Source organism: Peromyscus leucopus, chromosome 14 (genome assembly GCF_004664715.2).
Source record: "Peromyscus leucopus breed LL Stock chromosome 14, UCI_PerLeu_2.1, whole genome shotgun sequence".
NCBI lineage: Eukaryota > Metazoa > Chordata > Mammalia > Rodentia > Cricetidae > Peromyscus > Peromyscus leucopus.
In genome coordinates this window covers 46293799-46306321 of record NC_051075.1, presented here as the reverse complement: position 1 = coordinate 46306321, position 12523 = coordinate 46293799, and the positions used below count along the sequence as shown (strand labels likewise).

Genomic DNA, 12523 nt, shown 5'->3' with positions numbered 1-12523 from the left:
AAATCTAATTAATTCAGTGGTTTTCAGTTTTTGTGCTGTTTGTTGATTCTACATGTAGACTGCCAAATTTCTTCATCATTAAAAGCCAAACAAATATCAATACAGTAATGTTGCAATAATTTCAGACAAAATCACACAAAACTGATGTCTAGGAGAATTTTCTGATTTGTTTAGGTTCTTAAAAATAATAGAACATAATTTGTTGGCATCAGTCAGTGTTGATTTAGAATATGATGACAGCAAGTAAGATCAAACAGACTTCTGATATTGAGAGTTTGTTAGCTGAGTAGTTACATAACAATCAGCTGTTATTCAAAGAAAAAATGGTGACAATATTGAAGAATTTATAAAAAAATAACATTACCAGAGAAAAAAATCTCATAGGGAATAAAATATGGTATTAGTTCAATAATTTTCATAGGTTAACAAAATCACACTGCCTCTCAGACTCATATAATGAAGACCCTGAGTAATACAAATTCTTTTGTTTATATTTTTAGAGTCTGTGTATGTATGTGGTATGTGTTCCACCTGTGTGTGGTGCATGCATGTTGATGTCAGATGTCTTTGATGGATTTTCAACTTACATGGAGATAGGAATGCTTACATGAAACCAGAGCTTACTGATTCAGCTAGACTAGTCCGTCAGCTACTCTGGAGATCCCCTGTATCTGTTTCCTGCATGCTGGGGTTGGAGGTGGGCTGCCATACCCTCTAAGTTTTTATGTGGATGCTAGGAATCAGAACTTTGGTCTTAATGATGGCAAAGAAAGCACTTTACCCAGTGAGCCATCTCCCTATACTGACTAATGTAAATTATTTTGTTCAAATAACAGAAAATTAAAAGAAATCCTAATTCTGCATTTTGTTTGAATGTAAGATTAGATATTAATACATTAATGTAATATGGCTTTCATGAAAATATTTCAATTACATTTATTTAAACAAGTGCATAAATTTTACTCAGCTAGATATTAAATGTTTACATTTTATTTTATTTTTTTATTTTTTATTTTTTTGGTTTTTCGAGACAGGGTTTCTCTGCGTAGCTTTGCGCCTTTCCTGGAGCTCACTTGGTAGCCCAGGCTGGCCTCTAACTCACAGAGATCTGCCTGGCTCTGCCTCCGGAGTGCTGGGATTAAAGGCGTGCGCCACCACCGCCCGGCTTACATTTTATTTTTTTAAGCATAACAAAACAATTTCCTGGTAACTTCACGTACAAATTCTTTTTCCTACTACCAATCATAAAATTATCTTCTAATTTTTATGGCACAAGGGAATAGATGACTAAAATCTATATTACCTTGTAAATATGTTAAAATTCAGAGGCTTAGAAAAGGAAAAGATAACAAAATCAGTCCTTAAAAAATATCTCTCATAGCCGGGTGTTGGTGGCGCACGCCTTTAATCTCAGCACTCGGGAGGCAGAGCCAGGTGGATGTCTGTGAGTTCGAGGCCAGCCTGGGCTACCAAGTGAGCTCCAGGAAAGGCGCAAAGCTACACAGAGAAACCCTGTCTCAAAAAAACCAAAAAAAAAAAAAAAAATCTCTCGTGAATACATTGAACTTCTGGATTTTCCCCATCTTTTAGTCTTAGTCATTATTTTCTATTTCGTACTTTTTCTTTTTCCTCTTTTGGTTTCTATGTATTTTGCTGTCCATCATAACTGAAAATGATCACTGAGCTAAATTGTAAATCATATTCATTGAAGAAGAGAACTTCTCTGTTACAGACTTATTCTTTTTTTTTTTTTTTTTTTTGGTTTTTCGAGACAGGGTTTCTCTGTGTAGCTTTGCGCCTTTCCTGGAACTCACTTGGTAGCCCAGGCTGGCCTCGAACTCACAGAGATCCGCCTGCCTCTGCCTCCTGAGTGCTGGGATTAAAGGCGTGCGCCACCACCGCCCGGCTTCAGACGTATTCTTTTATCAAACCATTTTTAAAAGAGCATTATCATGGTAGAACTTGAATGCACTATACATTGCATGCATTTATTTAGAATTAATTTACCATTTCATTTCTTTGACTTACACACTATTTTATTTAGGGGCAATAAGAGATGAAAACCCCAATTTGTTCCTAAGATTTTCTGCATTGCCACACAGCAAAAGGAGTAGCATTCATTCCAGTAAGAATTCATTATAAGAAAATGTTGATACAAAAGAAAATACTGTTCTGATGAAAATAAAATAATAAATTATTCCACCAAATAAATATTTGCTATAGAGAATTTCATTTGATGAACAATAGTTATATTTTAATATTTGACTGTCATTATTGGATTAGGAAGAGTAAACAACAACTATAACAAAACCAAAACAGTATATTTTACACAGAGAATGTGTTCTTATAGATGGAAGAATCCTAAAGGATCAAACTCAGTCAAAGATAAAGTATGTGACACACACACACACACACACACACACACACACACACACACTGTTAAATACTACTATTACCTAGAAAAATGAGTGCTCATATGTAAATGGACAGAGTTTCATCTTAAATATTATTCAGTATTAAAACTTACAGAAACAAATAAAACCCTATAGAATAAAATTATTAGGTTTGATGCATTGCCATTTTTTATTTTTATTTAATGTTTTGAGATGGTATTGCTATATAGCCTAGGATGGCTTGAACTCAAAATCCTCCTGGCATACTCTCTTTAGTATGATTACAGATTTGTGCTAACATGGCTTTTTTGTTTATCTGGTGCTGGGGGTGGACCTCAAAGTCTTGAACATCTTAGGCAAATCTTCTACTATTGAGCTATATCCCAGATCTTTCATTTAAGTTTCTACAAACAATCACTTGAATATAGCTGAAAGAATTTTCTGAATATTTTGAACTCCTGTTGATGTATCATAACATTTAATTATACTTTACTATAATTTATAGAAGCCAGTTTTGTTTTTAAAGGTGGTAAGTACTGTCTACTGGCTCATTATTCCTTTCTGACAACCAGGCACAGCCAGTCAAACAGACACAAAACTCAGAAAATATTAAACATCTTGCTCAATGTAGTGAGGCTTTTAAAGAGAGAAGTAAGCATTGGAATCACATTCATTACCAGGGCCAAGTGCTCTTTCTAATGCTGATCATTCAAGATTGTAGGTATTTCTGATACAAAGAAACATCATTTGCACATTATTTCTGTATATGACACATTTCATGCTTAATCTGAAACACAGAAAGGTGATTTCTATAGAGTTGACTATTATCCAGTAAATTATAAACCACAACCAGAAGGCAATAAACATAGGAATGGCAAATTTAAAATGTACTTTCATCTACACAGAATAGCACTCCTTGCATATTTCACAAATAACTCCTATTGAAACATTCAAATCAAAATGTAGTATCTTTCCTTAGAAAAAACCTTGAAAATCAGTTATTTTTTTTCTTGTATATGTTAATACAGTTAATATTACCATTAGAAACTTAAGAATCATTCTCTTTTCATCTTCTTTTCTAGATTTTTATGATACAAAATTAAAATAAATACTTCATTCAGAACAGAGTTAAGTGCTAAAATCTAGCATCGTCTTGAAATTTAACTCAGGGGAAAATAGAATGTGCATAGTGAAGCCATGCTTAAACATCAACACATTTGAAATCAGATGCTAAACACTAAATTATGGAAACTCACGATATATTGAGAATATTTGCAGAGAGTTGTTGATGGTGTCAAATGCTGAAAAAAGGATCCTTATTAATGAATATGACTTTTAAAATAAATGCCTATGCAAGAAAAACTTAATTTTTGGCTTTCATTCGTTCATTCATTCTTCACATGGCTCTTGAGATATTAGTCTTTAGGGAGATCTTATAACCTTTACTCTTTTTAAATAATAATATTCAAAATGGTAAATATTAATATTATATTAATATTTTAATCTCACATATGAATTTTATTTAAAAAAATTAGACAAGGGCAAAATTTTATTTTCTAGTTTTGTTCCTTCTTTCCTTCCTTCCTTCTTGTTTTTTTGAGACATATTCTCACTTTTTATCCTAGGCTGTTCTGGAACTTACTATATGGCCCACACTAGCTTCAAACTCCTATGATCCTCCTGCCTCATCTCTTGAGTGCTGGAATTATAGGCAAAAGATACTAGGCCAAGCTAATAACTGTAACTTTAATGCATATAGTCTAGGATTGGGAAAATTTTATAAAAATATCTTTTTCTGCCGTGTGGTGGTGGCACACGCCTTTAATCCCAGCACTCGGGAGGCAGAGCCAGGCGGATATTTGTGAGTTCGAGGCCAATCTGGTCTACAGAGTGAGATCCAGGACAGGCACCAAAGCTACACAGATATCCTGTCTCAAAGTAAACATAAAAGCAAAAAAAAAAAAAATCTTTTCCTGGATTCAAAAGACAGTGCTTTATTTGAATTTATAATGAGTTTGAACATGTAAATACCAAGTAATAACAATATCAAAAGAAACCATTTGCTCCATGAATAAGCACATTAATTTCATAAATGTTAAAACATTTTCATTTGGGAATTTTATTTTGGTGAATTAAAAGTGTAAGTGATTCTTGAAATTATATTTGCTATCCTCTTTGAAATGTAAAAAAGATGTTTTGAGGCTTTAGAACAATTTCATGTAATTATATTGAGCTTAAAGTATTATTCAAATATATTTATGGTATAGCACATTTATAATAATTGAAAAATATACTGTGGCTTTAGTAGTTTTGTATTTTTAGCTGTCAGGTCTTACTAAATGGTAGATTATAACATCTTTTTTTTTTTTTTTTTTTCTAGACAGGGTTTCTCTGTGTAACATTCCTGGCTGTTCTGGAACTCACTTTGTAGACCAGGTTGGCCTTGAACTCACAGAGATCCACTTGCCTCTGCCTTCCAAGTGCTGGTATTAAAGGCATGCACAACCACCACCCGGCTAGATTAAAAAATCTTATAGTGAACCTAAATTTTAGTTTTAAATATTTTCTGGACTTTACAAAAAGTCTAGCTTCTACACTCAGAATTTAATGTAGTCCAAATCATACATTAATTTACTTAGTTAATAAAATGGATAAGATTTTTCTGTGCACTTTAGGTCTTAAGAACTTCATGTTTTCATTTAATTTAAAATGTGACTGGTACCCAAGGATCACTAACATACATTTTATGTCTAGAATGTTTTCATAGTTTTTCTTCTTTGAAGATTTACAACCTCAATTTTTAAATAACATTGTTACTTATTTTTGACACCTATCTAAATACAAAGATATACAAATATAATAATAACATGAAGATTTCCCTAAGAGTGTTCTATCTGTCGTAAAATGTAAAACAAGATGTACCATAACATCAATAATTTTGAGATAATTTCTAGTCAAATGAAATTATAACTCACAAAACTAATAGAAAAGTTGCAGTTGAGGGAGAAAGCTATATTTGCTTTTAAATCTCATGATAGATAAAAAGGCCAGTTTGAAAAACTGTCAGATTCTTAGGGCAAATTTAGCAAACAGCTTGATATCTAACACAATGTCTTATTAAATAAGAAAGTAATCTTTTGATAACAATATTAGTTTCTTCACAAACAGAACTTCAAAGAACAAGTGAGTGATTTTTCCAGAGAGGAGATATTCCAGAAGGTAGGCATGATAGTACATAAGCTTGCTCATTATTTTATTTTACACACAACATATGAGGCAGGAAACAGTGTCTAATCTCTCCTCCACCACAAATCAGGGACAAATTATAAAAAATAGAAACTAAGAAACTCCCACCCTCTCCCAAAGGTTGGCATTAAAACTTTCTTTCTAACAAATTTAGTTTTGTTTCCAAATAATAGGCAGCAACATTCCAAGTCGAGTCTGTTTGAAAAATTTTTTGGAATGATATTAGAGCAGGTAGGTATCCAAGCCTGAAGTTTAAAAGAAAAATAAAAACCCATTTGTCATAGTATTTTGTTAATATTGCTAATTATTGGCCAAAAATACATTCATCCTCAGAATAATTTATTTTTACACCCACATTGATAAGTTTCCTAAAAAGTAATTGGTCTACCACAAAGAAACCTAAGTTATAGAAAGTGGTATCTTTACCACTACCACATAGAAGCAGGCATATTGTATGAACTGTCTTCTATGCAATAAGATAATCTATTAAACAATGGGTGGTAGCTATCATATATTCCATCCATTTTTACCAGCATTTTGCATGCAATCCAACCTTGACAAGCAGGGGAACAGTTGACAGTTTTCTCAGAATTCATAGTAGAGAAACATAAGCTGCAAGGGCCTGCACTTACTTTTGGTGTGGGACAAGAAGCTGTAGAGAGGCGTGATGTAGCCTGAGCACGGGGCGATTCTGAAGGAGTAGTGCTGAGGGAGGCTGTGTCTCGTGGGAGCACCTGAACACCACGAGAAATGATGGAATCTGGAATCTAAACAAGCATGACTATAGTTTAACATTAGGAAAAGGCCACAGCATAGAAAATAAATACTCACATCTTCTTCAGTGTTTGATTTTTTTGTCATTCTTTGCTGTTAAGCTCTTATACAGTTAGTGTCACTTATTATATATAAGCACATGTAATATTTGATTCAGACATCTTTTAGATTTACAATTTTTTCTAACAAACAATATATTATAAAATACTTTAGTGACAAGTAGTCCAGCACTGTGGTGAGGAGGAAATATATGTTATTCAATAACTGACTTTGCCATTTAATACCTCGAATTCCTGGCTAGATACTCCTAAATTTTTAAATTTCATTTTCTAACATTTCATCCTCTCTATTTCTAACTGACCTTTATGGACATCATCAACTAGCTATTTTGTGCTCCTTGACTTCCAGTTGGGTTCTTCCAGATGTCAGGGCCTGGCATGAGACCAAGAATTAGAGGAGAATAAGGTTTGGTATTTATTCCCCTCACTTCATCAGAGGTTATATGTGTCTCTCAACTACCATAATTCTGTTTGAATATATATAGCTCTTGCTCTGTATAGCAATAGAGTTCCTGGAATTCTCAGGATTCCTTTCGTCAAAATTCAGCTAGGAAGAGTGTTTTTTGCTTATTAATCCCACAGAAACTCACATTGACTTCCAGCTTTCTCTAAATTCAGTCTAAGTATGTTTGCCCTTATTAAAAATCTCAATTACTTATTTAGTGTGCTATCTCACTTCTACTAGGACCCTGATGAATGTATCATTTTCGGCAACATTTTCTTTATCTGAAAAAATGAGGATAATTATAGCCTCTGGCTTCTTGGATTATTTTGATGGTTAAGCAAGATAATGTACTAAAGTTACAGTTTATAATAGTAAACTGTAGCAGTTTGAAATAGTAAAATATTTAATAAATGTTGGCTATTAGGTTATATCTTTGAATATGGTGAAGACTGATATGACTGAATATCACTATTCTAAAAAGTAAATAAAATGAAAAAATGTAGATAATTTTAAATGTAAATATTTGTTACCAAATTTATTACTTTAGACTATGAATAATTTAGTTATTTTGTGCTAGAGTGTTAGAGACAGATTACCAGTTTAAGAATGGGATCTTGAGGCTGTAAATATCTAGAAACACTTTCTACCTGGGATCTTGAGAGGCCACACCAGGCTCTGAGTCAGGTAGGCAATATCCACTATCCTTCCCGTCCTTCATTGTGGTTCTTCCAGCAGCAGTTAATTTTTGATGCCTTTCCTCTCACCACCCCTCAATTCCCTGGGCACTCCTGCCTCTTAGCAGGTACCCAGCTTAACTCTTTCCTATGGGCCCTCTCAACTCTCCCTTTTAGCCCATCTCTATTCTTTTGCGTCAGCTGCTGACATCTAGAAACACTCTCTCACAGGGACATATGGTGGCAACATCAGGCTTGAGACTCAGGTAGGCAAGTCTTACTATCCTTCCTGTCTTCCATTATGATCTCTCCATCTTAATCCTGTAGCAGCATGCTTGCAGGTGCCCTTCCTCTCACCTCAACACCATCCAAGCCGGACGGTGGTGGCGCACGCCTTTAATCCCAGCACTCGGGAGGCAGAGCCAGGCGGATCTCTGTGAGTTCGAGGCCAGCCTGGGCTACCAAGTGAGTCCCAGGAAAGGCGCAAAGCTACACAGAGAAACCCTGTCTCAAAAAACAAAACAAACAAACAAACAAACAAACAAACAAACAAAAAACACCATCCAAGACTCCACCTCTTGGTATACATCCTGAATCTACCTAGTCCTTTCATCCCTGTCTCTCCAGACACATCCTTTGTCTTACTGCAACCTACTTTCAGGAGCATCTCTTCTCTACCTCCAACTCCCTGGAGAATCTGGCCTCTTGGTGTGGACAGGAACTTCTTATCTCTTTCCCAAAGTCCCTCTCAGCCTTTTCTCTTAGCGTATATCTATTCCTCTGCCACCCAACAACTTGCAGAAGCACTCTATACCAGGGACCACACAGACAACACACGTGTAAGATCCTGAGAGAACAACACCAACCAAAGAACAAAACACTCACACAATAAAGACAAAAGCAGATAGTAGTATCTAGAAACACTCCAATCATCATAACTTAGATTCCTAGATATCAGTGCAAAAGTACACTGAACACACAAGACAATGTGCTTTGATCAGAAACAAGTAATCTTATTATAGTAGGCCCTGAGATATTCAATATAACTGAAGTATAAGACAATGATTTCAAATTAAGAGATAAATCCCTTAAAGAAGTCTGTGAAAAGAAACAGTGGAATGAAACAATAAAACCAGTTTAAGAAAGCAGAAATAGAATCACTAATAAAAATCTAAACTGAAATAATAGGTTAAGAAAAATATATAAAGTAAAACAAAAACTTTAGACATAAACCTGACCAACAGAATCCAAGACATAGAAGAGAGAATCTCAGCCATTGAAGACAAGGTAGAAGACATGAAATATGTTAAAGAAAACAATAAATGTAAAAAAAATTCAGACACAAAACATCCAAGAAATCTGGGACACCATGAAAACACCAAATCTAAGAATAATAGAAATAACAGGGTGGTGGTGGCACACATCTATAATCCCAGCTCTCAGGAGGCAGAGGCAGGCTAATAGACTGGATGTGAAACAGGATTTATTCCTCTTCTGCATCCGAGAAACACACCTTAACATCAAGGATAAAAATCACCTCAAGGCAAAAGAATGGAAAAACATATACCAAGCAAACGTATCCAAGAAACAAGCAGGCGTAGCCACTTTGATAGTTGACAAAAGACTTGAAACCAAAAACTAATCAAGATAGGGGTGGACACCACAAACTCATAAAAGGGAAAAAAAAAACCAACAAGAGGATATTGCAATTCTAAACATCTCTGCACCAAATCAAGAGCACCAAGTTCACCAAAGAAACACCATTACACATAAAATCACACATCGACCCTTATAAAATGATAGTTGGTGACTTATACCTCACTTTGCCAGAGACAGGACACCCAGACACAAACATAAAAGACAAATGCCAGAGTTAAATAACTTCATAAATCAAATGAAAATATCAGATACTTACAGACAATTTCACACAACCATGAATGAGCTTCTCAGCAGCTCATGGAACTGTCTCTAAAATTGACTACATACTTGAACACAAAGCAAGTCTCAACAGATATTACAAAATTAAAATAACATCTTTTATCCTATTTGATCACAATGGACTAAAGCTGCCGAATACCAACAATAGAAAGTATACATTTTCATGGAAAATAAACAACTCAGTACAGAATAAAAAATAGGTCAAAATAAAAATAAAAAGGAAACCTCAGTTTCAGGAGGTCCCATTTATTAATTGTTGCTCTCTGGCCTTATATTTAGGAGGTGGACTCCTGTGCTAATGCATTCTAGGCTACTTCCTATTTTCTCTTCTATCAGGTTCAGTGCAGCTGGATTTATGCTGAGGTCTTTGATCCACTTGGATTTGATTTTTGTGCATGGTAATAGATATAGATCTATTTGCAATCTTCTACACATTAACATCCAGTTATGCCAGCACCATTTGTTTAAGATGCTTTCTTTTTTTCCATTGTACAGTTTTGGCTTCTTTGTCAAAAATCAGGTATTCATAGGAGTGTGGAATAATGTCTTCAATTTGATTCCACTGGTTCACATGTCGGTTTTTATGCCAACACCAAGCTGTCTTTATTACTACATCTCTATAGTAAAGCTTGATGTCAGGGATGGTGATGCCTCTAAAAGTTGCTTTAATTGTACAGAATTGTTTTTAGCTATCCTGGGTTTTTTGTTTTTCCATATAAAGTTAAGTATTTTTCTTTTCAGGTCTGTGAAAAATTGTGTTGGGATTTTGATGGGGATTGCAATGAATCTGTAGATTGTTTTTGTAAGACTGCCATTTTTACTATGTTAATCCTACCTATCCATGAGTAAGGGAGATCTTTCCATTTTTTGATATCTTCTTCAATTTCTTTCTTCAAAGACTTAAAGTTCTTGTCATATAGTCTTTCACTTGCTTAGTTTGAGTTACCCTAAGGTATTTTATATTTGTGGCTATTGTAAAGGGTGATGTTTCTCTGATTTCTTTCTTAGCCCATTTTCAAAATAACAGCCTACAGAATGGGAAAAAAATCTTACCACCCCACATCTGACAGAGGGCTAATCTCCAAAATATATAAAGAACTCAAGAAAATGGAAAACAAAATACCAAACAATCAAATTAAAAAATGGGCTACAGATCTAAACAGAGAATTCTCAACAGAAGAATCTCAAATGGCCAAAAGACATTTAAGGAATTGCTCAGCATCCTTAGTCATCAGGGAACTGCAAATCAAAACAACTCTGAGATACCATCTTACACCTGTCAGAATGGCTAAGACAAAAAACAATGATGATAACTTGGAGAGGATGTAAAACAAGGAGAACACTCCTCCACTGTTGGTGGGAGTGGAAACGTGTACAGCCACTTTGGGAACAATATGGCAATTTCACAGAATATTGGGAATCAATCTACCTCAAGACCCAATGATACCATTCTTGGGCATATATCCAAGGGATGTTCAATCATACCATAAGGACACTTGTTCAACTATGTTCATAAGAGCATTATTTGTAATAGCCAGAACCTGGAAGCAACTTAGATGTCCTTCAACTGAAGAATGAATAAGGAAAATATGGTACATATACACAATGGAGTATCACTCAGTTGTAAAAAAAAAAAATGACATTATGAAATTTGTAGGCAAATGGATGGAACCAGAAAATATCATTCTGAGTGAGGTAACCCAGACTCAGAAATACAAATATGGTATGTACTCACTCATAAGTGGATACTAGATGTAAAGCAAAGGGTAACCAGACTACAACCCACAGCTCCAGAGAAGCTAGGAAATAAAGAGGACCCTAAGAGGGACATACGGGTCACCTTGGGAAGAGGAAATAGAGGAGATCTCCATGAATAAACTGAGGATGGGGGGTTATTAGAGGGGAAGGAATGAGGGATGAGAACATGAGGGAATGGGATGATTGAGCTAGGGGAGGGACGGAGTGGGAGAGTAATGAAAGAGAGATAGAGGGAAACACTATGGGGTAAGGGAGAAACCTGGTGCTAGAGAAATTCCCAGGAATCCATAAGGACGACCCCAGATTAATTAGACTACTAGGAATAGTGGTGAGGGTGCCTGAACTGGCCTACCCTGGTAAACAGATTGGTGAATAGCCTAACTGTCATCATAGAGGCTTCAGCCAGTAACTGATGGAAGCAGATGCAGAGATCCACAACCAAGCACCAGGCCGAGCTCCAGCAGTCCAGTGGTTAGCAAGGAGGTCGAGATCATAATGGGGAAATCTACAGAAACAACTGAACCAAGCTCATAGGAACTCATGAACATTAGACCTACAGCTGTGGAACCCGCATGGTACTGGACTAGATTCTCTGCATACGGGAGAGAGAGATGCTGGGTCTGTTTGAGGGGCCCCTGGTAGTGTGATCAGAATTATATGCCAAGTGCATGACCCGGCTTTCTGGATCCCATTACTTATGATCGGACACTTTGCTCATCCTTGATGCAGAGGGGAGGGGCTTGGTCCTGCCTCAATTGAATGTACCAAGCTTAGCTTTCCCCCAATGGGAGAACTAACCCTTTTGGAGGAGGGGATGTGGAGTGGGTTGGGGAGGGGGGAGATGAAGGGGATCAGGAGGAGGGATGAGAGGGGAATCTGTGGTTGGTATGTAAAATAAATAAAAAAAATAAAAAATAAAAAGGAAATTAAAAGCTTTTAAAATAAAATAAAAATGAAAATACAACATGCCCAAACCTATGGTACACAATGAATGCAGTCCCAAGAAGCAAATTCATATCATTAAATGCCTACATAAAAAATCTTGGGAGATCTCATATTAGCAACTTAGCAGTATACCTGGGAACTCTAATATAAAAAGGATAAATAACACTGAGAAAGAGTAGATGGCAAGAAAGAATTAAACTCTGGGCTAATAAATAAACAATACAAAGAATCAATGAAAGAAAAAGTTGGTTCTTTGAGAAAATCAATACAATGATAAACCCTTAGCTAAAT

General features: G+C 35.4%; 1 protein-coding gene across 14 annotated transcripts in view; it reads right to left on the bottom strand.

Moving 5' to 3' along the window:
* Gphn (gephyrin) overlaps positions 1-12523 on the bottom strand; it is a 410602-nt gene that overhangs the window by 184377 nt on the left and 213702 nt on the right. For all 14 annotated transcript variants that reach the window (XM_028876083.2, XM_028876082.2, XM_028876085.2 and 11 more), the window contains one exon: positions 6272-6406. In XM_028876083.2, coding sequence (XP_028731916.1) covers positions 6272-6406 — 135 coding nt within the window. The remainder of the gene's footprint in view (positions 1-6271; positions 6407-12523) is intronic.